Source organism: Pseudochaenichthys georgianus, chromosome 19 (assembly GCF_902827115.2).
Source record: "Pseudochaenichthys georgianus chromosome 19, fPseGeo1.2, whole genome shotgun sequence".
NCBI classification, from domain to species: Eukaryota; Metazoa; Chordata; class Actinopteri; order Perciformes; family Channichthyidae; genus Pseudochaenichthys; species Pseudochaenichthys georgianus.
In genome coordinates, this window is record NC_047521.1 from 16,258,700 (window position 1) to 16,284,343 (window position 25,644).

The 25,644-nt window shown below is 41.6% G+C and overlaps 2 protein-coding genes across 3 annotated transcripts; one reads left to right on the plus strand and one right to left on the minus strand.

Moving 5' to 3' along the window:
• Positions 1-151: 151 nt before the first annotated feature.
• Positions 152-14,821, plus strand: sec31b (SEC31 homolog B, COPII coat complex component). Of its 2 annotated transcripts, XM_034106833.1 has the most exons (26): positions 152-279; positions 994-1,214; positions 1,669-1,864; positions 1,978-2,073; positions 2,295-2,435; positions 2,819-2,961; positions 3,439-3,538; positions 3,629-3,790; positions 4,525-4,677; positions 4,771-5,001; positions 5,096-5,170; positions 5,561-5,653; positions 5,756-5,861; positions 5,956-6,134; positions 6,216-6,342; positions 6,526-6,671; positions 7,952-8,125; positions 8,237-8,389; positions 8,477-8,672; positions 9,612-9,998; positions 10,083-10,121; positions 11,041-11,099; positions 11,826-11,951; positions 12,039-12,158; positions 12,561-12,632; positions 13,530-14,821. In XM_034106833.1, exons 2-26 carry the CDS (start codon positions 1,012-1,014, stop codon positions 13,707-13,709), a joined length of 3,657 nt encoding a protein of 1,218 aa, XP_033962724.1. In that variant the 5' UTR covers positions 152-279; positions 994-1,011; the 3' UTR covers positions 13,710-14,821. The 2 variants fall into 2 exon arrangements, with proteins under 2 accessions (XP_033962724.1, XP_033962725.1); XM_034106834.1 differs by lacking the exon at positions 10,083-10,121.
• Positions 14,822-18,821: 4,000 nt separating this feature from the next.
• Positions 18,822-24,497, minus strand: scd (stearoyl-CoA desaturase (delta-9-desaturase)). The gene is made up of 6 exons (XM_034106943.1): positions 24,322-24,497; positions 23,804-24,064; positions 22,513-22,643; positions 22,180-22,385; positions 21,536-21,768; positions 18,822-21,116 (listed from the first exon to the last, which is right to left on the minus strand). The coding sequence occupies exons 2-6, from the start codon at positions 24,039-24,041 to the stop codon at positions 20,917-20,919; spliced, it is 1,008 nt and encodes a 335-aa protein (XP_033962834.1). The 5' UTR covers positions 24,042-24,064; positions 24,322-24,497; the 3' UTR covers positions 18,822-20,916.
• Positions 24,498-25,644: the final 1,147 nt, after the last annotated feature.

Below are 25,644 nucleotides of genomic sequence, written 5' to 3' on the forward strand. Positions count from 1 at the left end.
GACTAATAAGTGACAAAGAATATCTGAAGATTATCGGGTTCTTTGTTGTGAATGCAGGATATTTACAAAATACATATTTTGGGTCAACGGCAACCTCGGGGTTAACTAAGGCCAAGACCAAATGAGAAATATCCTTGTCGGCTACGGTAGCTCAGTGACAACACGGCAAAGCACTTTGATCGCAAGCTGTCTGCGGCTAAGCTGCTAGCTTGGCTGATAAGTAGCTAGCTCCAGTTTGTTGTGGATGCCGGCAGGAAAGCTGTAATAAAGACAGTTGACGTGAGTTATTCTCAAAGACATATTTACCTTTTTGCTGCTGAGCTAAATCTTGTCTGAGACACAACGTTTCTGTTGATATGGTAACAAGGGTGGTGGCTGTTGGTTAAATTGCTGTAGCAACACCGGCTACGGTTATATACTGAAACTACCAGGCACTGTAGGCAACGTTAAGCTGTTTGCTCATGACTTCTTACTTGTGTAGTGGCATGTATAATAAATTAGATTTCCTTTTTGAGTGAGGCTTTGGTTGCTTCAGACATTATGTGTTACATGTTATAAAAACTAACATGGCTAAGGCTACGTGTATGAAACATTTTTAGAGGTGCGGAATGCTAACGTTAGCTAACTACATGTCATGTTAGCTTGTGTTGAAATAACTTATAGGTGGTTCTGCGACAATTGTATGTATTATATCACCGGTAACCACATTGAATTCATGTTGCAGTTGACCTTACATTTTGGTTATAAAACCATGTGGAACACCTGTAAAATCTAGCTGTATCGGCAAACGTAGGTTAATGTTAGCCGTCAGCTTCAGGAAATAGTCGGAGACAATCTGTCAGTAAGGGTGTTACCCTGTTGGAGTTACACTAGAAGGTGTTTCAGTTGTGAAGGCAGATTGTAAGGTATTACAATATATATTGTTAACCCACAGCAATTGTTAGGAAATACATGTGTTATACTTGATGTACTGGAGTTCCTTCATCTGTCCAGGACTTGACACTTAGGAAAATGAGGCTGAAGGAGATCCAGAGGACTGCCCACCAGGCGTGGAGTCATGCCGAACACCACCCTATCCACCTGGCATTGGGAACATCAGCACAGCAGCTGGATGCCTCTTTTAATACCACATCAGCCCTGGAGATATTTGAGGTGGATTTCTCTGACCCATCTTTAGAGATGCAGCTCAAAGGGTCATTACCCACATCAAACAGGTAAATTATACACAAATAAGATACTACCACTATCTATAATAACCACTGTGAGGGGGGATGTGGCCTTTTAGAACAGAATGAAGGCCTGCCCTGTATACAGTTGGAAGCTTCAGTATGTTGTTAGTCAGGATCAAATGATTACCCTAGTAACACAGTTTATTTTTAGAAAATCACTTTCTACACATAAGACGCCTATCTTCTACCTTATGCTCAGTATTGTGTAGTTTGAAAAACAAATATGGTGTTCACCTCAATTGGAAATAATTAATGGCTGATTTCAAATGAAAACACTTAATCCTTGGTAATTATTTTCCCATCTGTTTTATTCCTCTTTTTCTCATATTTTAGGTGGGATTTAGACACAAATGTGAAGCAGAAGACTGCTCACCTAAACACTTACACTCTGGCTATGAATATGTTTCAAACAACTCGCTATACTTTATATATTCCATAGGTTTCACAGTATTGTCTGGGTGAATTATGGAATGGGAGAAGATGGTACTGGAGGGAGACTGGTTGCTGGCAGTGAAAATGGCACATTAACTGTATATAACCCAGAGGTCATAATGAGCTCCGGTGCAGAGGCAGTAATCGGACAGTCTGACAAACATACTGGACCCATCCGAGCACTCGATTTCAACCCGTTTCAGGTAAATATATGTGGTCAAATGTGTCTGTCATTATAGGCAGTCTATACAGAAGGGATTCTTTGTTCTGGTGCTGAAGAACAAACCATTAATCCTTCTCAATTTTCCTCTCACAGAGTAATCTCCTCGCTTCAGGTGCAAATGATTCAGAGATATATATCTGGGATCTGAACAACTTTAGCAGTCCAATGACACCAGGAGCGAAGACGCAGGTGGGTGCTGTCAGAGATCATAGCTTTAGTGTCTGTCGGAAGAGATGAGTTTACTTTCTTGTTTTCATCCTGACCAAATTTAAGATTTGAGTCAAAACAAAAAATAGAAACCACAACTAGCCACTTTCTTCTAGTTTCTTTACCTTTGTAGTTTCATGTCTGTGAGTTATGACCGGAAGCCACAGTCAAGGTTGTTTGACAGTAACAGCCTCTTCTTTCAGCCTGCTGAAGACATCAGTGTTGTGTCCTGGAACAGACAGGTACAGCACATCCTGGCCTCTGCCAACCCCAGTGGGAAAGCGGTTGTTTGGGATCTGAGAAAGAACGAGCCCATCATCAAGATCAGTGACCACAGCAACAGGGTTGGTGAACGTTTCATTCTGCCAAATCACTGCAAGAATTATTTTAGTTTTATGACTCAATCAATAAAGCCCATATACTAACATGTTTGAGATGATTGAACATGTGTATAGCTGTTATTCACAGCCCACTGGACAATAATCAATGCAGAGTCTGACCGTTGGCCAGTACAATTACACAAAGCAAAGGATCTGTGTCAAACAGCTGATTGGCTTTTTATGGTTCATATCACTAAGCCATACCCTCTAACTTTTGTTTATTGGCTTGCGATTAGATTGCTATAACAAACGCATATAAACATTAATGATTTCTGTGCAATATCGCATATGCTCATACCATTGGAAATTAAACCTTTGTTTATTGTCTCGTTTGTTTGTGATTTCAGATGCATTATTCAGGAATGCTCTGGCACCCTGAGGTGGCCACTCAGTTGGTGTTATCCTCTGAGGATGATCGGATGCCAGTCATCCAGATGTGGGACCTCCGTTTTGCTACATCCCCTCTTAAAGTCTTTGAGAACCACACAAGGTGAGGCTTTAACAGTTTGTGTAGTCATGTTATACGGATACAAGCGGCCGAGATGGGTTTTCTCCGCAGGGTGGCTGGTGTCTCCCTTAGGGATAAGGTGAGAAGTTCGGTCATCAGGGAGGGACTCGGAGTTGAGCCGCTCCTCCTTCGCGTCGAAAGGAGCCAGTTGAGGTGGTTCGGGCACCTAGTTAGGATGCCACCTGGGCGCCTCCCTAGGGAGGTGTTCCAGGCACGTCCAGCTGGGAGGAGACCAAGGGGTAGACCTAGGAGCAGGTGGAGGGATTATATCTCTTCGCTGGCCTGGGAGCGCCTTGGGATCCCCCAGTCAGAGCTGGTTGATGTCGCCAGGGAAAAGGAAGTTTGGGGCTCTCTGCTGGAACTGCTACCCCCGCGACCCGACCACGGATAAGCGGGAGAAGATGGATGGATGGATAGTCATGTTATGTCATAACCGTATATACCTTCTGCTCGTTACAGGGGAATTCTGTCCATGTCCTGGAGCCAGGCAGACCCCGAGCTCCTGCTGAGTAGTGCTAAAGACAACAGGATCCTCTGCTGGAATCCAAACACTGGAGAGGTAGATGCTTCCTCCATGTAATGCATGAATGACCTTGCCTCATTATTGTCCCTGCTTTGGATTCTTATATGTCATTTTTCTTCATTTCAGGTTATTTACGAGCTTCCAACAACAAACCAGTGGTGTTTCGATATCCAGTGGTGCCCCAGGAATCCGGCCCTGCTGTCAGCTGCCTCATTCGATGGGAGGATCACCGTGTACTCTGTGATGGGAGGGAGTCTGAAGGCTCAGCAGCAAAGCACAGCTGATACGGTTAGTGGCTCTTCTTATATGCGATTTATTTAATCCTAGGACGTGTGCTGCACTGCAATGTTTCTCCACAAGATGGTGCTGGTGTGCAAGGATTGATAATGAGGAATGAACAATATTATAACAACACATTTAAAGGTGGGGTAGGTAAGTTTCAGAAACCGGCTCGAGTGCACTAACATTTGAAAGTACACAGCCGAAAAGAATCCGCCCCTTCCTTCAGACTTCCTTACAGAGCACCTCCTCCAACACACATGAACGTGCAATGCACGCCCAATTACGGCACGCCCAATGAGAGCACGAGATACATTCGTGCGTGCACGAGATGGAAGGCTGACAGACAGGGCGGCAATCCGGATTGGTCGTGCTTTTTACAGTATTACGGATTCCACAGATGACATTTTTTTTATGGATTTTTTGTCTTAAGATATTTTTAAGCACTTAAGATATTCATTGCTATCGGGATGTTAAGAGCATTCCATGGAATATAACAAAAAGTGTATCTAGAGCCGGTTTCTCAAACTTACCTACCCCACCTTTAAATGACTAGTAGACATATTTAAATGTGTTTCTTTTGTAGGATTTATGTCAACAATTTCACCTTTGAGGATCCCAAAATGTTTTGCTGAATCCAGTTTTAAAACAATTTTCTTCCTGTCATTCAACGATGTGTTTCAGCTCTACAGGACAGAGTTTGTGAAGTGCTTGTGTTAACATTTCACTTTTTTTTTGTACAGATATCTTCCTCATTTGATGCAATGGATCCCTTTGGCACAGGGCAGGTGCTTCCTCCCCTGCAGGTTCCTCAGCCTGTAGTGCAGGACACCATTGTCTCCCCTTTGAAGAAGCCCCCTAAGTGGGTGCGCAGGCCAGTGGGGGCTTCCTTTGCTGTAAGTGAAAAATTAAATATTTCTAACCAGGTGTTAAAACAGCATTTGTTTTTCCCCTTCATGGCTGATCTGGTGTTTTGTTTTTTTTCTCAGTTTGGTGGAAAGCTGGTAACCTTTGAGAATCCCAAGACGGCTCCCGTGCAGAGCCCCCAGCCCGTCCCCAGACTAGTGTTTGTGAGCCAGGTTACCACGGAGACAGAGTTGCTCCAGCGTTCCAGGGAGCTGCAGGCGGCGCTGCAGTCGGGCTCCTTCAACAGCTACTGCCAGGCCAAGATCCAGAGCGCCAAGTCCGACGCTGAGCAGGACATATGGAAGTTCCTTCTGGTGGGCCCTCCCCTCCTCCTGATATTGTGACACTACATTAATCTGTCAGATGTGTCCAATGTTTTTTAAGCATGTTCACTTTCTGTGTTTACAGGTTAACTTCGAGGATGAAGCCCGTGTTAAATTCCTCAGACTTTTGGGATTCAGCAAAGATGAGTTGGAGAGGAAGGTATGCTGCCTCTTCGAGCTGCAACTATTCATTGATTGGCAACCATTTATCAATCAATAAATGATTAGAGTATTTTGTCATAAAATAATTGGCAGAACATTTTGATTTCAGTCCCTGAAATATATAGAGCCTTTCTTGCTTTCCTTAGTTTTCTATCATATTAAAAACTAAAGGGACTGAGATGGATATTTTTCATATTATTTTGCATTTTAAACACCAACTGTTAAACTAGAAAATATTCTGCAGATTTATTGATAATGAAAACAATCATTATTTGCATCCTCGATTACTAAATGTAGCTTTAAGATGACATTTGCCATATATTTTATAAATGGTCATGTGACCCTTATCTGATGTCTGAGCTGTAAAAAATGTGTTGTGTTTATTCAGATTTCAAAATGCCTTGGGAAGAGTTTCCAGCACAACGGGCACGGAGTAGATGCCAAAGATCTGGCACAAAAGATGCAGCAGCTCTCCACTGAGGTCGGAAAGTCTGCACAGATAATGTTTATTTTCAAATATTTAAATTTTTTGCAAAACAAGTGTTTGCATGACTCTAAAAATGACCATTTGTTGTATTTCCAGAGGGCCGATGAAGGTGATGCTGCAACTCCTAGTTCCGTTTCACCGGCAGACTTCTTCAGTCAGACCCCAAAGGAAAACTCCAACTTCCAGATCCCTGTATCATGTGGTAAAGCCCGTCATCTGCTCACACAATTAATCACACGACTTACACATATCTCTGTTTCGATATCTTTCAATAACCTTTTTCGTTTCTTTTGAAGACACTGATGGTCTGATAAGCCAGGCTCTGCTGGTGGGTAACTTTGAGGGCGCTGTGGATCTGTGTCTGAACGACGGCCGCTACGCTGAAGCCATCTTGCTGTCCATCAGCGGAGGGGAAGAGCTGCTCAAGAAAACCCAGCAAACATACCTAAGGAACCAAAAGAACAGCATCTCAATGGTAAGAGTATGTCTGATTAATTCAGTTTCAGTCGGTTCAATCACAGGGGAGACATTTAAGTAAATCTGTCCCAAACTGCAGCTCATATCATCGGTGGTGACCCAGAACTGGAGTGACATCGTGCAGAGCTGTGAGTTGGACAACTGGAAGGAGGCTCTCGCTGCCCTGCTGACCTACGCTCACCCTGAAGATTTTGCCCGTCTGTGTGGTAAGTTGCTCACCAATGTAGAGGCACAATCATCCTGCTGTCTCACTTTCAGAGTAGCTGTACCAACTCAGGAGTACTTTTTAAACTTGTTGAATAGCATTTATGGTTGTACAGATCCTCCCTGTTCTAAATGCAGCCTTCCCTCTGTCTGGCATTGTTTCAATCTGAAATTCTTCTTGCTAGATACCCTGGGTGGCAGGTTGGAGCATGAGAGGACAGAGAAGCGCTGCCTGCAAGCCTGTCTGTGCTACATCTGCTCTGGGAACATTGAGAAGCTGGTGGAGTGCTGGGCCCTGCACAGAGACTGTGCCTCCCCTCTCGGCCTGGAGGTATAGCCTTTAGTTAAGGGTTTCCAATACGTGTAGCATATACAAAGTACTCTAACTACACTGTTGCACTAAGCTATGTGTGCAGGAAAGTGAAGTTTTATGCCCCGGCCACACGAGGACGAAAACGGTCGTTTGCGTTACTGTTTAGTGTCATATACTGTAGACCGTTCGGCCACACGAAGACGACCGAATACGGCACTAAACGACTGCGGAAACGATAACGGGTCCCAAGGTGGATAGAACGGCATACGCAACGCTCTGGGGGGTCAAACGGCTCCGTGTGTCCTATACGATCATTTTCTGATAATGATGAGGCAATAGCCCCGCCTCTCCCCACCTCTGCTGCTCACCCCCGCGTCAAAGTAAACTGCACACTGAATTCAGATTATTTATCTTTCTCTCGATATGGACCTAAACGCGAGTGAAGTCTAATCTGACAGGACGGAGACACCTCTCAAACTGCCTAAACTAGTTATAAATATGTTTTACTGTCGGCCGGGCCACTCATTAGTGGATCAGCTGCTGCATGAGACACTGACGCTGTCCAAAGAGAGGGAGGAAAAAGAGAGGCTCCGTGTATTTTATTATTATATTATATAGATTCTATTCATCTAGTTATTCATTTGTTTTAAAGCTCAATAAATAACAAAGAAGACCTTTGACCGGCACTTTTATAATTTTGTCCGGAAGATTTAAACTTTAATACACGTTGACTGGCGAAACTCTGCCCGGTTCCCTCGGCCCCCACCGCGGAGAATAAACAGAAGGGCATCCATGACAACCATGCTTCTTCGCTGCTTTTGTGGAGGAAGTTACAGCGCCACGTACAGGCTCGGCATATGTACTGCAGCTTCTCCAGCGGTTGGAGCTAAACGGAGCGGTCTCGTGTGGACAGACACTATCTGGATAACTATTGCGTGTGGACAGAAGCTTTTTTGCGTTTGCGTTAATCCTATGCGTTTAGCCGTTTTCGTCCTCGTGTGGCCGGGGCATTATTCTTCTGTGTAACCACATCTGGAAATGATCAACAGGTGTAGAAGAATATTAACCTAGCAAAAACAGATTTCATGTTAATTATTGTATCATGCAAAGACATGCAAGAATCTCACGAAATGTGATAACTTGGGTTGCTTGTGGTGACATGGTGAGTTTATTATGAACCTTTTAAGACCGTTTTTATTAGGTGTACGAGCAACACACCATTGTAGCCTTAAGGTAAGAGCACTTAAGAATGTTGCCGTGACATTAACATGTTTTTTTTTCTTTTGTGTATTTTTCAGGATCTGGTGGAAAAAGTGATGATGCTGCGTAAATCAATTGAACGCCTCCGTAACAGCGAGGTGGTGGTGCAGAGCCCCATCCTGGCCGAGAAGCTGACCTGCTACGCCGGCATCCTGGCTGCAGAGGGCAGTCTGGCCACCGCCATGACCTACCTGCCGGAGCACTCAGACCAGGTAAGACACAGAGCAAGTAACCTCATTCCCAAACCCCAAATTCAAAGTTTGACTCTGTTTTTAGATTCTGAAAAATACCCTTTTGTGCAATTTTGTCCCCCCCCCCCACAGGCTGGGATTACGATGCTTAGAGACAGGCTTTTCCACGCTCAGGAAGAGGCCGCCGGTGGACAGCAGCCTCCAAACTCCTTCAACAGAGCCAATGTGTCCACAGCCAAGCCCACTCCTGCTGCTCAGGCCCCCGCACCAAAAGCACAAATGATGGTATGAATGAATTTGCGAGCGTCTTCCCTATGCAACTAAGGATGTTTGCACTTTTATTTGAAACATATTGTTATGTCCCAACTCTAGAGTCAGTACCAGCCCCAGGCCCCTCCCCAGGCCCCTCCCCAGCAGCAGCAGCAGCCTCCGATGCCGTCGTTTTATACTCCACAAACGGCAACCAACTCCGGGCCTGACCTCCCGCCTTTTTCTCACGTCCCGCCGCCCAGCTCCACCCGCCCTGCCTCGAGGCCTCCCTACCCCCAACAACCTGCTCCCGCTCCAGGTTAGTCACAATGCTGGAATGTATCACCCTGAATACAATACCTTTACGATTTCTGATGGAGAATTTATTTATCAATTGGCCACTCCTTGCCTAGGTTTATGTTCCTCTGTCGGTAGAGACAGCAAACATTTAACCTAGGGGTTAGACCGCCCTATTGTATGGAGATTAGTCTGTTTCTCAGGCTCTCTTCATTAGCCGTGTTAAGAGAATACCTCCTTATACTTCTTGAATAAGCTTAATGCTAGGTTGTAAACATTCTGTCCTTTAGATTATATGTGTCAAAGGGTGAATCTTATCAGGCCGAGCTCTTCTGGAGCCTGGAGAACTGGTTTGGTTTTTCTGATGGAATGTTTTGATTACCGGCTTTCTGAGATTGGAGCCGTTTAGGGTGACAGAAGATCAGAGGTTGTGTCACTACAATGTGTCTGCAAATGTCTTTGTCGATGCTTTCCAATTATCAGTGTGCTCCTTGTCTTCTGGTTCTTTGTCTAGAGAATTTCCTCACAATTTCATACCACTGGAAAATCGATACAACATTAGGAGAATAACATTTATTTTACATTCTAAAGGGAGAGAAAAATACAGCAAGGCAGTAACAACTGGGCAACTAGTAGAGAACAACAGAATGACTGCAATAAATATAATCCATCATTTCAATTTGTTTACATTAATACAAACAGACAGTAAAAAAACAAAATATGCAAGGATTGAATGAGATGTGTCTGTGTGTTTTAACACTTGTGGAGAGAAAAAAAAAGAGACATGGTCAAACTGTCAGCAGTTTATCAGTAGTGTGTTAAATGAGTTTCAAACCATTTCAAATATTCTGAAACGATATGTCTTGATGCAGTTTTTACACTACTTAGGGTTTACATTGACTATCTGTACTCTACTTTCAGTTATTTTAACTTATTTTTTGATGTAACTGTCCTTCCCCAGGTTTCCTTCCTCATCAGCCATTCCAGCCTCAGCGTATGCCGGGCGGTGGGCCCTCAGGCTTCCCTCCTCCTGGTCCTTCCATGCCAGCTGCTAACCTATCAGGACCCCAACTATCGCCTCCGTCATCGGCCCCCAGAGGCCTGCCCCCCATGCCCAGTCCCGGGGTGCCACCGACAAGCTTCATGCCATCTACCTCTTTACCCTCGGGCCCCATTTCACCGAGCTCCCAGCCCGGGGCCCCAGTCCCCATGTACCCAGGAGGCCTCCACAACCAGGGGCCTGCACCCCCCATGGCACCTGGTCCCTATGCCCCTCTTGGATCGGGGTACCCACAAGGAGGCCCCGGAGCTCCTGCTGTAAAGCCCTTCTCGGCCCCTCCTCCTACAGGTACATGTTGGTCCCTCATAGAGACACATGATAGATCTGTTGCTGAGGGTCATGATTAATCTGTAAACCTCATTTGACCTGCAGGATTCTTTCCCTGGCTGAATTCCCAGTCTGAATATCAAGGTGACAGAGTTAGGGATGGATGTGGAACAAGAGTGCATCGAAATATACACTCGAGTGACCAGAAAAGCACAAAATCCCTGCATTCCTTTTATATTAAATTGCACTGAGTACACAGGGTTAATGCTTTTTTTTTTCTGGTCACTCCGTGTATCGGATGGTGTTTGCTTGTGCTGCTGTATGCTTGAGGGAAACATAGTGACCTCATTTATTTGTATTGATGTCAGTTTAGGATGCAGTCAACAAAAAAAAGATGTTGCCGGCTCAAACAAAATAGGCGTAGGGTTTTTTATTTCAGATCATACACTATCAGCTAGGGCTGCTGCTCAATTAATCGGATTTTAATCGCGATTATGATTATGGCTTGCAACGATTACGAAAACAACGTAATCGAAATAAAACGATTATTTTTTTATTATTACTTTTTTTTTTTTTTTTGGTTTTTCTGTTGAATTATACTTAAAGTTCAGGGTAATCAATTAAAGTCAATGAATAATCTCATTTTAATAATCGCAATTACAATTATTGACCCAAATAATCGAGATTATGATTTTTGCCATAATCGAGCAGCCCTACTATCAGCTCATTTAGTCATTACATTGTTATTAGTGGAGAGATTTTACAACAATGTTAAACAATGTATACAGAAGCTACACAAAATATATAAATGGAATTTATTTAATTACCCAGCGTCGGTTTGTTGTTAATGTTAGGTGATTATGAGGCTGCTGCCTGAACATTGGCCCATGAGTTGTTTCTGCATAAATGGCTGAAATCTGTGGCTTATTGACATGTTTTTGCCATGTAGACTAACTCAAAATAATTCAAAGGAATTGTCTTGTGCTGACAGTGTTTTACTGCTTGAGTGTCAGCACAGTAATTGCCTCAAGTAATTTACATTCTTACTCATCATCTGACGTAGGGCCCCATGAAGGCTGGAATGATCCGCCGGCAGTACGAGGCGGACCCAGGAAGAAGAAGGTACTTTATTTATAACTCTGAAGATATTAATTTAGGTCATTTTTTTTTCACAGTCTGTGTAGTTTCTGTGATTGCTTATAATAGTATGCTTTCCTTGATTAAGTCTTCCAGTCTACAACTATTTCGTCAAATCAAGTTGTATACCCTTTAAAACTATAGAATAAAGAACATAACCAATAGTTTTTTATCTATGTCAAAGTCTCTGTTTGCTGACTTTTCACAACAATAATATATATATATATATATATATATATATATATAAAAGAAATCGCATCATAATTTATTTACATTTAGTTCACCTGAGTTACTCCACAACCATTCCACTTATCCATAGTATTCCTCAGGGTGCAAGAACCACAGTTTCAGAATCACTGCTCTGATGCAGGCGTTGCAGTAGTACTAGGAATCTTTAAATAATTCAACCAATTTAAAGTGTTGTTTATTCTTAAAGCTACACTTGTGAATATTTGATCATGAATAGGGAATTAAATGACGAGGTGTAATATGAAAGTGGTTGCCTGAGTGACAAACCTTAGAGATGCTCATTAACATCATTCAGAGTGCGGCTGTTTACAGCAAACAAGCTGTGATAATTCCACCACCTGTTCAACCCCATAAAGCAGACCGACAGTTAGCAACGAGCTAACTACAAGCTAACTAAAGTTCAAAATCAAGCCCATTTGTGCTATAGTTCCTCCACCTCTAAGTGTCTTACCGTGTCTGCAGGTCCCTGAAAACTACACTCCACCAGTCCCCATCACGGCTCCAGTGATGGGATTCCCAGTGGAGGCCCCTCAGCCCCGCGACCACGCCCAAGTCCCCCCCGGAGCCCCCCAGGAGCCCAGCGTGCAGGTTAGTGAGTGTGACAATTAGCTGTTACCCGAATTCTCACCTGGCAAACACGTTAACTCCTCATACTTGTGTCCTTGTTTTCCTCAGCTCCTCCAGCAGCTGCCGGCAGAGCGGGTGGAGCAGAAAGAAATCCCCGCTGAACACATGGTGCTCAGGTCCACCTTCGACAGCCTGGTGCAGCGCTGCCAGCTAGCGGCAGGAGACCCGGTGAGTGGAGCTGTGTGTGTGTGTGTGTGTGTGTGTGTGTGTGTGTGTGTGTGTGTGTGTGTGTGTGTGTGTGTGTGTGTGTGTGTGTGTGTGGTGTGTGTGTGTGTGTGTGTGTGTGTGTGTGTGTGTGTGTGTGTGTGTGTGTGTGTGTGTGTGTGTGTGTGTGTGTGTGTGTGTGTGTGTGTGTGTGTGTGTGTGTGTGTGTGTGTGTGTGTGTGTGTGTGTGTGTGTGTGTGTGTGTGTGTGTGTGTGTGTGTGTGTGTGTGTGTGTGTGTGTGTGTGTGTGTGTGTGTGTGTGCATGCATCTCAGTGTTGCTGTGTTTTTAATAAAGCTTGTATTGAATAAAAAATAATATTTGGGTCTTGTTTGATATAAATGGATAACGATGCTTTCTTTCTCAGCAAACAAAGAGGAAACTTGATGACGCAGGCAAACGCTTGGGATACCTGTATGACAAACTGAGGGAGCAGTCGGTAAGGAATGATTACATACACAAGGTTAACTGAAAGGACAACCCAGACAGGCTGTTATTTAAAATATTTCTAAACACTATAGAGATAATCCTCTTGGTATTTTAGAATTTAAAGAAAATAACTTCACATTCATTCAGTGAAACAGTTTATTAAAATCTCATAACAAGAGCTGTTGGTTGTCGCTAAAAGCCACCCCCTATGATACTCCTGTGCAGTAAAAAAAATGTATGATGGATATTGTCTTTGATCCATTATTGTATTATTGTAAATCAATAAATCACTATTAATATTTCAGAGTTCCTGCCGTATTTTTAATGGCTGCAAAATGAAGGATGTCGACTAATGACAGAAGAAACCATAAAACCTTTTTGTACATTTATAGTCACGATGCATCAGCAGTGACACAGTAAAAGGCAGCAATTGACCACATTGTATGTTTGCTATGTTGATATCAACCAGAACATCCGATTGCAATGCGAGGGGACTTTTTACAAGTCGCAAAAAGTCAAACAAACATCCCAGTGAGTCACAATCAGGTGCTGATGTGTGTGAAAAAAACACTAGTTCTTTACCAGTTTGAAACACCTCTGCTAACCAATTTACTTACTTAAAAGATGCTTAAGAGTTGTCAGAACATCTGTAAAATAATATTGATTTCTATTTCTGAGTAATAATGTAATATTTTCTGCTGAACTAACCATCTTGATAATCTTTTAAGTATTTCATTTAAAGTGTATTCATCAAAAAGGCAAAACAAACTCAAGTTCTGGACAAGTAAGCCTTTAAAGATGCCTACATGAACACTCAGACCTTATTATGAGCATATTTGTACAATTTCCTGACATTTCATGAACCTAGGATGCCACATAGTAACATGTAATATTTGTTGTCTCTTAGCTCTCTCACAGCATCCTGAACGGGCTCCACGAGATCAGCCGCTGCGTGGCGAGCCAGAACTACCAGCGGGGCCTGGAGGTCCACACCCAGGTGGTCAGCAGCAGCAACTTCAGCGAGATCTCCGCCTTCATGCCCATCCTCAAAGTGCTCATGACCATCGCCAACAAGCTGGGCGTCTAAACCCTGGAGGTGGGGGGGGCACCAACCAGACTTCAGTGTTACCATATTGTTATATATGTATTTATTTCTTTATGACCTGCTTTGATAATGAGAATAATACTTACTGATGATATTGCAGATCGTGGTCTTCATCACTCCATACATATTCCTTCCTGAAGGCTGATTTGGGCGGTGAGGTGGATTTTTGTAGAGATTTGTCGATGTTGCTGTGGTAATTATACGATCAAAAATGAATGTATTCTGAAAGTTGTGATTCTGTGTAAATTCAAAAGTTGATGTAATATACAAAGTTTGAATCAAGGCGGTGTTTGTACAAGTAGTTGCATTTTCATAATCCACATTACACTATGTGCATATTTCTCATTGAATCATTTCTGATAGGATACATGCAGTGCTCCAGGAATAAATGTGGGCTGCACTCACATCTATCCTGTCGGTGTAGTTTGTACAAGGGAGAAAACACGCCGATATTCTTTTTACCAGGTCAATTAACGACAAACATCAAGGAAACGCTGTAACTTAAATACTGATTGTTCTCTTCACCTGCTGTAACTGATTGTGTCCGGTTGATTGTGCCATGACGGGCTGTTTTTGGCCAAAGCACTGCAGCAGACTGCCATATGGTGATTGTCAAGTTGCTTTTTTATCTTGTGTTTATCTCAATTTGTGTGTCAACCAGGCCCTTTTAGCACTGTTATTTCAGATAGCTTGTGTGAAAGATTGATTCTCTATATAATTTCTTCAGTGTGCTTAGTTTACATAGCAGCTCATAAACTAGAATTACATTAATTTATGTCGAACTGCATATGAATTGACATAGGTGCTTCACCCTCTGTTATAGATGCTTTTACTCCTCTTTTTACCCAGGCTAAGTCTTATCCTTTAGTTGTTTATTAGATCATACAATGATACCAACAATGAACTAACGGTTAAAACATGATATTTTAAGGATTGTAGCTGGAGGTAAAGCTGGATAGTTTGGTGTATCATGGCAGCAGAAGGCAGTAAAGTGCCTCTGTGCTCATTTTGGTTGCACAGATATTTATACAATCCATGTTGCTTACTTTACTCATGTCGGTATCTTTTTCAAATAAAACTTCACTTCAAAGGTTTTCAGATTGATTTCTTCAAACTTGATAATATCCATTTACCAGAGGTTGAGAAAATAATGTTTTATGAATTCATCGTTAGTCAATAACAAATATAATGTTGGACATATTGACATACAAGATAAGGAAAATAAAGTGAATAAACATACATGTATTTGAAAGCTTTAGTTTCTTGAGATGTTACACACAAAACATAATGAATATCCAAAAAGAATAATGAACAATTGTTATGGATTAAACTGCCCAACAGTGTACAAATTATTTAAAATATGGACTTATTACATTCAAAAGTAATATAATTCGAAATAAGAACACTTCTTTTGTTGTTCATTTTGCTTTAGTGACTTTTTAATGCAAGAATCAGCATTTTAACATTTCAGTATTGTTGTTTTTGTTGATATCCTGCAATGTCCATATTTGAACGGTAGATGGCTCTCTGTTTAATAAGCAGCAATGCATTTTTTTTATTTCCTGCTTCACCACTGCAACATGGATGGTAGGCTTACTTACTAGTACTACCATGAGTACTACCAGCACTTAGTAGATGTTTCTGCATCCAAACCAACAGGTAAGCAACTTCAGCTGAAAATACATGTTCCCATTCTCACCAAACGCACTGAAATGCACCACAATATGCTCTTACTTCAGAGGGGTGTGTCACTACTCATTCATTTAGTTCACTGTTGAGGAGAATATGACATTCTACAAGCCAGCACAGGTGGTGCATGTGCCCTTCCCGCCATTGGCCAATGAGCATCATTCTGAGCCAGGTCCTCGCTGCTGATTGGCCGCCCATTGTCAGACGCTTTGCGCTCGCGTGAGTTTCGTGGATTTAAATATTTTGGGATTTTGAACGGGAGTAACCTCGCCGTCATGTCCGTCTGGGGTGATATTTCAGTAATGCGACTTCCCCGCACATCACACCACTCCGCCGCGGCGCCCTGAGTCATGCTCTGCGCTTCCTTTATTGGACGCTGTGGCCTCAGGAGGCAAATAAGGCTTCAATGTGCTGAGTGTACTTACCCTGACCTAGTACAGCACAGCTGCCAACACATACCCCCATTGGATGTTGACCTACTTCATTATCCAGCTACAATTAAATTAAAATCAGAAAGGTTGTTTCCAACACAAATAAAAATGTACTTGAAAGTCCTGCATTCAAAATGTTACTCAAGTAAAAGTACAAAAGTATTAGCATCATAATAAACTTAAAGTACCAAAAGTAAAAGTACTCATTATGCATATTGTTCCATTTCAGAATAATATTTATTATATGTTTTGATTATAATTATTAAGACATTAATGTGTTTATCTAAGCTGGTAAAGGTGCAGCTATAGTTTTTGCTGTGTATGCTGCAGGGTAGCTTGTGAATTTACACCAGGTGTAATTAAAGTGCTATTTAAGTGCTGATTATATCTTACATCATTAATCCAAATGTGTAAACTAACTAAAAGTATAACATAAATGAAGTGGAGTAAAAGTACACAATTTAACCCTGAATTGTAGTGAAGTAGAAGTACAAAGTAGCAACAAATTAAAATACTCAAGTAAAGTACCATATAATTGTACTGAAGTACAGTGCTCAAATAAATGCATTTAGTTATTTTACTCCACTGGGGTCAATGCCATACATTTATATATTATAGGGTTGTTTTTGTAAAAGTGGAGAGTAAGGAGTATTTTTTCCATTGTGTTGGTAAAATGCTGAAGTTCGTCAAGTACAAAAGGATGGAGCGGATTGAAAGGAAGGCCTCTGTTATTTCCTGCCTATTATTCACTTGGGAATGTTTTGTTCCTACCACTAACTACTCAACACTTCCGGTTTGCGTCTGATGGAAGTGTGAAAGTCAAATATACTCAAACCTTTTAATACTGCAGTCCTCTGCTTTTTCCTGTAGATAAATAAAGCCCTCAGCAGATGTGTGAAATGGTTTGCACAGGGCAGAGAGGAATGTAGGACCAGTGTGCTGACCAGAGGCCAGTTTGTATTACATCAGACTATCTCAGCCTGTTTGCTTGTGTTGGGTTTGTGGAGGTTACAAAATGTCATTTTTGTTAAGCAAAGTTCCCCAATACTGAAACAATCGGTCATTTAAATAAGGAGGTGATAATTTAGGTCAATTATAAAGCAAAAAAGCCCTACACTCTCAACATAGAGGATTTTCTTTCTGTTATATAATTGTTACTTGATTATCTTGTTTTGCACTGCTTTAGTTCGTTTTGTTTTACCTCGTTTCTGACATTTTATAGATTCAACAGTGAATGGATACAGCTATCATCTGCACCCTTCACGTGTTGCAAAAGTAATTAGATCCATTATTTAAGTTAAGTAGTTATACAGCAATGTAAACTTATCCTGCTACAGATACAAGGAGTCACTGTCAAGTTGTACTTAAAGTATTAAAAGTAAACGTATCCCCCTATCAATATAATCAATCAATGTTTATTTATATAGCCCAATATCACAAGAATACAGTTTAAAAGGGGAGTGATTAGTAAAATATCCATAAAGAAAAAGTAAATCTGTGTACAGTTCTGTTTCATATGGATGCTGAGAGATGTATCCATAGATCTCCTAATGTTGCTCTCAAAGTGCACCAGATTGATGCATTTAACTTCAATATTTTAAAAATAATCTTCCCGGGGGAGCATGCCCCCAGACCCTCCTAGTGGAGATTAGGTCGACCCCCACCTAAAACATGTTCACATGGATAGGATACTAAATACATTTGCACACTTTGTATGGTGGCCTATGTCCATATGTTTTTGTTTTGGTGGTCGTACCACAACCGTGCATGTATGCACAGGTCATAGGTGCGCTATACAATAGCACTACACCCTGCAATGTGTGTGAAAGACAATAGACTTTACAGCATGTTTTTGCGTTGGTGCGTTGGTTGTTGACGGCAGTGTGTGCCCCCCCTTTGTAAATTATTGCCCCCCCATTCGATTTGTTCTAGAGCCGACCCTGACTGGGGCGGCTGTGGCTCAGTGGGTAGAGTGCTGGACTTCGAAATCAGGGGGTAGCAAGTTCGAGTCCCACTGCAATCAGCATGTCGTTGTGTCCCTGGGCAAGACACTTCACCCCATATTGTTCCTGTGGGGATTGTCCACAGTATTGAATGTAGGCCTATGTAAGTCGCTTTGGATAAAAGCGTCTAACAAATGACATGTAATGTAATGCACTCCCTTAGGATAGGTTGAGGGAAAAGAGTAGTAGGTAAGAAGTAGGGAACAGAGGTGGAGAGGCACACACAGGGAGAAAGGTCCCCACTGGAACCTTAATTGGAATTGGTGAGAGGTAAGGAGGTACGCTGTGAATACGGTCTAAACACTCCCCGGCCAGAATAGGCCTCTCTGCAACCTGTTACCCTCTAATAGAACCGAGAGAGAGAGAGAGAGAGAGAGAGAGAGAGAGAGAGAGAGAGAGAGAGAGAGAGAGAGAGAGAGAGAGAGAGAGAGAGAGAGAGAGAGAGAGAGAGAGAGAGAGAGAGAGAGAGAGAGAGAGAGAGAGATCCAACAAATCCATAGATGAGAGTGCTTAATAAATGTATTTTGTGCATTAGCATGCTGGTTAATTGGTGGATTGATATGCCTGTGCTCAATAACATGGATTTGAACCAACTTGTGCACAAAATGTAAGATAAATAAGCCTGTTGTGTACTAGTGTTATTTACATCTTTAATTTCAGGCTGTGTAGACTGGGAGGGAATGCGTTTATATTTTAGTTTGTTGCAGTTACATTCCAAAACAAATGCAAATGTGTTCCTTCTCTAACTTCCAAATCAATGGAGCATTGTATCACTCCACTGGACAAATAGGACACACCTCTTATTATTATATATATGTTTTTTTTTTATAAGAGCTGTTTCCAAAATATTCTTCAAATGTTTTAAATAATCACATGAAAAAGTAGCTTTACAAGTATACTAATTCAACAATTGTTATGCTGATTCATATCAGAAAGACAATAACGAGAACAAAAAAGAAGATCAACAACTGTTAATGGAATTACGTGTATTGAAAATATCGTGAATTTTTATTTCAGAATAGAATACAGTTGAAATGTGACATTATCATTCAGACTGACAACCTTTTGAACCTTCTGGGCAGCAGGAGTTGTTGGCATGGCTGTGATATTGTCGGGTTTTGTTAAGTGCTCTGATGATGCTTTAATATCCCTCGTGACAGGAGCACCTCCGTTTACAGAGATGCCGTCACGGGTTGGATCGAGTTGGCACATCAGGGCCCATTTGTTGCAAGTTAAATCAAATGATTGAACATTTGCACTGGGCGTTAGAAATTGTATCTTCTAATCTAAACCTCTATTTGCGTTTACAGTACTTTGATGTTGTCATTCGACCCTTTGCCTAACGTAAATGTGTTTTCAGAATAAAAACAACGTTCCATCGGGGGCTTCAGCCTGTAAACATGGACCTCCGTTAGATTTGTTTTGAGCCTTTTTGTCTTCACTGACGGGACGTGAAGAAGATCAGGAATGGATGCAAGTCATAAGGCATTAGGTTGTTTCCTGACTCTTAGGGACAAAATTAAACTGGTGCTCAAATTTGATATATTTTCCTGCCAAATCTTGGAGTGCATTAAACAGGTTCAAGTTAGAACATTTTGGAAACAAAATTTAGCCAATAAAGGGGAAAAAAACTAAATAAATACATAAATAAAAAAGTTAACAAAAGCATTCCGCACACCAGAATTGAAAATGAGCATTAACATCAATGCATCAGAAATGTTGCAATGACTATTAGCTTTGTAGGACATCAAAGGGAAACCAGACCCCGTCTCAGAAATCACCACGGCAACAGTTCTGATGATCCAAAAAGCGGTGCAGCTCCACAGTACGTTACAAAAATAGACAAAGCTCTGCCATTACAGTCACCGATAAAACACCTTACCACAACACCTACTACAGTATATTATCATGCATGGGTGGCATGTTGTTTTGTAACACCAGAACTGTCACATGTAGGCTGGCTGCTACATCGACCAATGAGATCGCTGCTGCAGATGTTTCTGGCTAAAATAGGGGCGTGTTGGATAAAAAGAGGAAGCAAAGCCACTGATGCCACAATTTTACAAAACTTCCACAATGATGTTGAGTGAAGAAGCAATATTGACTCAGGTGTGCTCTATTGGACCGTTGAGATTGTTATAAATAACAATTGGCACTATGATATATTCATAAAAAAAACACAAAAAGTTGCTTAAACATAGCATGGTTCTAAGTACATTTACGATTCAATGGCAGTTTTAATATAATGATAAATGTCTCACTTATATTGTCTTTCTCGATCCAATGACTGTACAGACTAAATACAGTACGTTTTAATCTTTGACTTTCCACATATTTGGTTTGGTTTTCTGCATTAGAAAACCAGGTTACACACTGCATGACTCTGCTGTCAGTATAGTTATAATAAGAAGGTCTGGGTTCCCTCACTCTTCCATCATGTGCCATATTTCATTAAAGCAAGCTGCTTTTGAGCAAATATGGTTCAAAATCTCATCCCTTTTTTTTCAGATCTTTAAAGCACTCAAAAAGTTAGCTAACTGTATATCAGAACGGTAAAAACTGGCTGTACACTGCAGTAAAGAAAACAGCCTCCAATCAGTATCTTATCAGTTGAAACATTGTAACTCCATATTTTCAGTGCTCCACGTCTCGTCTATTTTTGATTAATATTTGAGTAATACTTACATAAAAATGATCGGCTACATGACTGATCTTGAATGAAGGATGCACACCGAAGTGGCGAAAACAGCAGAGAATGAAGTTGAAAATGCATCTAATTCAAATCTAAAACATCTTTGCATGACCTTGGTCTGACTGAACAATAGAAGCCAAGAGCTTAGCGAAAGGTGTTTTTTTTTTTTTTTTTTTTATCCATCTTGAACAATTTGTTAAGTTACAGCTACAAAAACCACAAAAACAAGCAAAATGTGGTCAGGGCCCTCATGACGATGACCTATTATCCTCAAAGGATGAAAAATGTATAGCTGTCAAAGGACTGTGAAGCTTCTTCTTCTTCTTCTTCTTTTCGGTTGTTCTGCCTTCGAAGCTGACCGTGACTCGATGATCCTAGCCACTCCGGGGGCTTCCGTCTCCGGTGCGCTGTATCCGGGACGCCACCACTTCGTGGGACACCCTCTTGCGGTCTTTGGCCAGGCCCAAGAAGCACATGGTGTCGATGAAACCAGTGGTAATGTTCCATTTGATGCCAAACTCACTGGTTGCATAGTCAAAGGGGAACGTGTGGTGGTAGTTGTGGAATCCCTCTCCTGTAAGGTAAAGGAACCGGTGGTGAATAAACAAAACTAAATAAAGCTAATACTGAATGATGTTGAAGGAGTTGTGTTGTTTTGTTAGCTAGAAGGATAACTAGCCCAGTCTAAGTGCAGTCAGACTTCCTTGTGCATTCTTCACATCATTCCATAATTTTTTTAAAAAGGGATTTTAAAGATGCCATTACTGTTAGACCAGTGACTCTGACTGACAGGTGTGCATCGGTAACAAGAGCATATATTACTACTAAACCGCGAAATGCAGTGGCGTAATTTACGGTGACAATACATCAAAGTGTAACTTACAAACTAGTGAAGTATTATTATAAATCATGAGTCCAACCTAATTTCCTATCTTGTTCTTGAGTTATGTTTTCTTTTGTCACACAGAGTACAGGTTCATGCGTAATACATACCTAGGGCACTGAACGCAACAAACTTGTTCTCCCTGGGGTTGATGTGGTTATCATAGGGCCTGTTTCCCCACATGTGAGCCGCGCTGTTCACCAGCCAGGTGGCATTCAGGACCAAGGTGTACCTCAGGAGAGCGGGGACGAAGTAGGCCACCCACAGAGACTCCCCCCACAGGTACCAAGGCACAAACATGGGGACGAAGAAGCACATGAGCAGCACGGAAGCCTTGTAATACCTGTTGAGAAGATTTGAGAGTGGGCGGAGAGCAGAATGAATGGAGTTGTTTACATAGCACCCCATAGACATTAAACGCACACATGTTCTTCCTTTCAGACGTGAGACTGTTCAAATATTACTTTTACGCAAAATGACAGTTTGCTTTGAGGCCAACCTTGAGTCAATCTCAATGTGCACGAAAGACATGTGGGTAATTAAACGAGTTAAACCAGAATAACTACAGACATAGACACATGTCTGCAGCAGAGGAGGGCACATTGTAGTTGAGTTTAATTGTGATTTGTTTGCTCTGCATTTGATATATTTCCCAAACACAATACTGTGCGTTTTCTTTTCCCACTGCCTTCCAGATGAGTAAAGGTGACTTAATTTTGATGACAAAAATCAATAATTGACAGAAGCTACTTACTTCCTTTGAAACATTACAACTTTGTCAGCCAACAGGTCATGGACTTCCAGCTTGCGTCCCTTCTCGATGACATCAGGGTGTTTGCGGACCATCAGCCAGCCAATGTGAGCGAAGAAGAACCCCCGGACGGCGTTGTGAGGGTCAGCATCCGTCTCGGAATATTTGTGGTGAACCCTGTGGTCTCGAGCCCACTCATAGATATCATTCTGCGGGTTCAAGTAAACACAGAGATGACATACACTGTGGACAACACCTGGCACTTAGGCAGTAGTGAAAACTGCCATTATCACAATGCTAAGTTTGTGTTTGTGCAGATCTGTTAGATGTAGGTACCTGAAATGCCATTGAGTTCGCAACACCAAGAAAGATCTTTAGAGGTAATGAGGCCTTGTAGGATCTGTGACTCCAGAGGCGATGAGCTCCTGCAGTAACTCCTAAAGCACTTATCACAAAACAAAGTAGGGCTGTGGGGAGAAATACAAAAACAAATGAGTACTACTAATTTAAATACTGCACAATGTTATGTCAACGCATCATCTATTTTCTATTCAAAGCTACTGTGGTAGGATGACCCTGCAACAAGTGTTATATTGTGAGTGAGTCACCTATGTTTCATCGTTATATCATTGCAACTGCAGAGGAGATAATCCCCTTTAACAGAGCAGAAGCTGAAATAATCATACCACCCTCACTGTAAGGCATTTTCTCTTTTAAAAAACGCAGCATACTTGTGAATGTGTGCAAAGATGATCTTCACAATACAAATGATCACATTGGGTTTCCAGAGGATCATATAATAGTGCCCTTGCTGTAAGGGATTTTTTTCTAGTTGTACAAGAGCTTGGATAACCATGAAGTGAGCATGTGCCAGCGCCACTCTCTGGGGATGCAATCACATCAGATGATGACTGGGTGGATAAAACCATTTGATGATTGCATGTCTCTAAGACTGGAAATCTAGTCATAAGTGCTGCCTCTGTGGTTTTGATTAGTCAGAACCATAGGTCAGAACACACACACAAGCGAAGCATTTGATACAATGTTTCAAGCTATAAAAGCAGCATGCAGTTTGCTTGAGTACAATTTATTTGTACTTTCTGTACTTTGACTTGAGGTGAGACAGTGACACATATTGTCTGGACAGTTGAGCTGACTGTTGTGAAGCAAAACAGCATAAAAACATTCAGAAGTATATTTCGCCTGACTTTGTCTATTTGAGTCTGTAGATTTGTCTTGAATTCACTTGATTTAGATGCCTCACAATTATTTAAGAAAACTCAAGGCTGCTCCCGACCCTTACTTAAAGAGTAGTTTGTCTGTCAATTGGTCTATGTTCCTGAAAAGCACCTGCATTACAATCGGCAGCTTCAAAAAGGCATGCTGTGATTTACAATCTCTGATGCTATATGCCTTCATCTATAATCCCACTACATGCAGGCTACTGGGAGGAGCGTGCACAGCTCTATCCAGCCTGAGCCACCTTATTGCATGCACCAGCGGTGACATAACATTTGTGAGCCTGTGTACACTATGTACCCTACTAACCGGAAAATAAAAGAAAAAAAGTCACTTTCAACACTCAGCCTGCGCAGAAATCATGTAACAGGTAGATTGTTTTACTCACACCAAAGCAAGGTCAAAGTAGATGCTGAGGGGACGAGGCACATGCCGTACACGGCTCCTATATGCAACAGAGTCATCATAAAGACATTTTTCCATACGATGACCGAGGGAGGTTTGGGGCCTTCTTTCTCTTTGTATGTGTGATCAAACACGTCTTCTCTGGGGGCCTCTGGAAGAACATTTCCGTTGCTCGCCTTGTGCTGCTGCTGTTTCTTCTCCAACGCCTCCGCCTCCGTCATTGTGTCTGCGTTTTGGTGTTGTTCTGAGCGGTAAAAAAAATAAATGGGACAAATTCGTAAATTCCGTGTTTTCGTGATGAGCCAACGGCAAATTATGTTATTTAATCTGTCGTTCGTTAGCCCCGGTAGGCTAGCAGGCGCCGCTGGTGAGGAAGAGGATGGTCATGTAACGTTGATGCTGCTGCAGCTGCTGACTTTTCACTGGAAGACGACATTTGCTGCGTTGCGTAACACAACAATTACACCTGTAGAACAAATAAAAGGAAGGTAAATTACTCACCAAAATAGAAGAAGAAGAAGAGTAGAAAAAGACGGTGCGGTTGTGTTTGGGAGATGTAGCTGATATAACTACAGTAACCCAGAAAGGGAGAGTGAACGTTAGCTCCGCAGCAAACGAATCAATAAGAGCTGGAGTTCGAGGTGCGACTGGCCAATCAGCGCTCGGATGCCGCCTCAAGCTCGGGTTCTGATTGGCTGACTGATCATCTGCTGTTCACCTTTTATTCATTCTCTTGCCAGATGTACCTCATATGGAGAGCTGCAGCTACTGTCTAGACCTGTATTGAATTAACTGCACACATATTTCCATTCACGCGTGGATTAACGATATGGACAAGGTACCAGTGTGATACGAGCAGAATTACGAGTTGTTAAAAACAAGTTTATGTACACCAATCGGCAGAGGACCCCCGCCCACCCACGCAGGGAAATACGGGCTGCTTGTTCTGGCACGCCATCAACTCCCTCTCATAAACACATAGGGAAACTAGTAAAAACATGCAAGTTAATCAATATCAAAGCCAGTAAAAACACCCAAACATTCGTTGAAAACAGCACGTTAGAGTAGCTCAACTCACTATGAGTGCCAAAAATATAATAATATATTGAGGAATATCAGATTTAGATTAGCGAATTTGAATGTAGGAGATGGTCCAGTGGAGCAGTGGATCCATATTCAAAATGGGTTGACAAATCCATGATTTTTCATTATCATGACCTACATTAAACAGTAATGTAGAAATGCAAAGTGATCAGACAGCCTCCATCTAGTGGAGAAATCATGCGGCACACGAAGATAAAGTTAGAAATATGTTTGACATTCAACTTCAAAAACATTCTCAAATCACAAACGACGTGTTTTTATAGACCGTTTAATATTTAATATGATCCAAAAATAAATATGCAGAAGGATTATTTTCCTAACTCGTCTGTGTAGTATAACAACAGTAGACCATGGCATTAATGTGTCAAGGGATTTTGTGTAGCACTCATAAACTATTGCACGACACTAATGTTAGTGTATTTTTTCACATTTTTGCACAACAAATATTAACCAAAATCATCCAAAAGCATATTTCTACATAAGAAGTATGTAAGTGTAACCAGCATGAGACCATTTTTGATGAAGTGATTTTAGGCACAACTCAATGGTGGCTATATAACAGTGGACTAATTGAATATTTCCACAAAATAAAAATCATAAACAAAATTCATGAATGTTATTTGGTAGTAGTAGAAGTGTATACTTGATTTTTAAGTGATTTGGTAGCAGTTTACTGTAATGCCAGGAAAGTAACTGATCTGCATGGTAGAATAAATAATC

Coding starts and splice junctions, on each gene's coding strand:
- sec31b (XM_034106833.1), top strand. CDS start 1,012: ATGAGGCTGAAGGAGATCCAGAGGACTGCCCACCAGGCGTGGAGTCAT. Junction 5,002..5,095: donor ACATATGGAAGTTCCTTCTG/GTGGGCCCTCCC, acceptor CTGTGTTTACAG/GTTAACTTCGAGGATGAAGC. Junction 5,654..5,755: donor TGCAGCAGCTCTCCACTGAG/GTCGGAAAGTCT, acceptor TTGTATTTCCAG/AGGGCCGATGAAGGTGATGC.
- scd (XM_034106943.1), bottom strand. CDS start 24,041: ATGACGGAGGCGGAGGCGTTGGAGAAGAAACAGCAGCAGCACAAGGCG. Junction 22,644..23,803: donor TACTTTGACCTTGCTTTGGT/GTGAGTAAAACA, acceptor TTCTCCCCACAG/CCCTACTTTGTTTTGTGATA. Junction 21,769..22,179: donor GTTGTAATGTTTCAAAGGAA/GTAAGTAGCTTC, acceptor TCTTCTCAACAG/GTATTACAAGGCTTCCGTGC.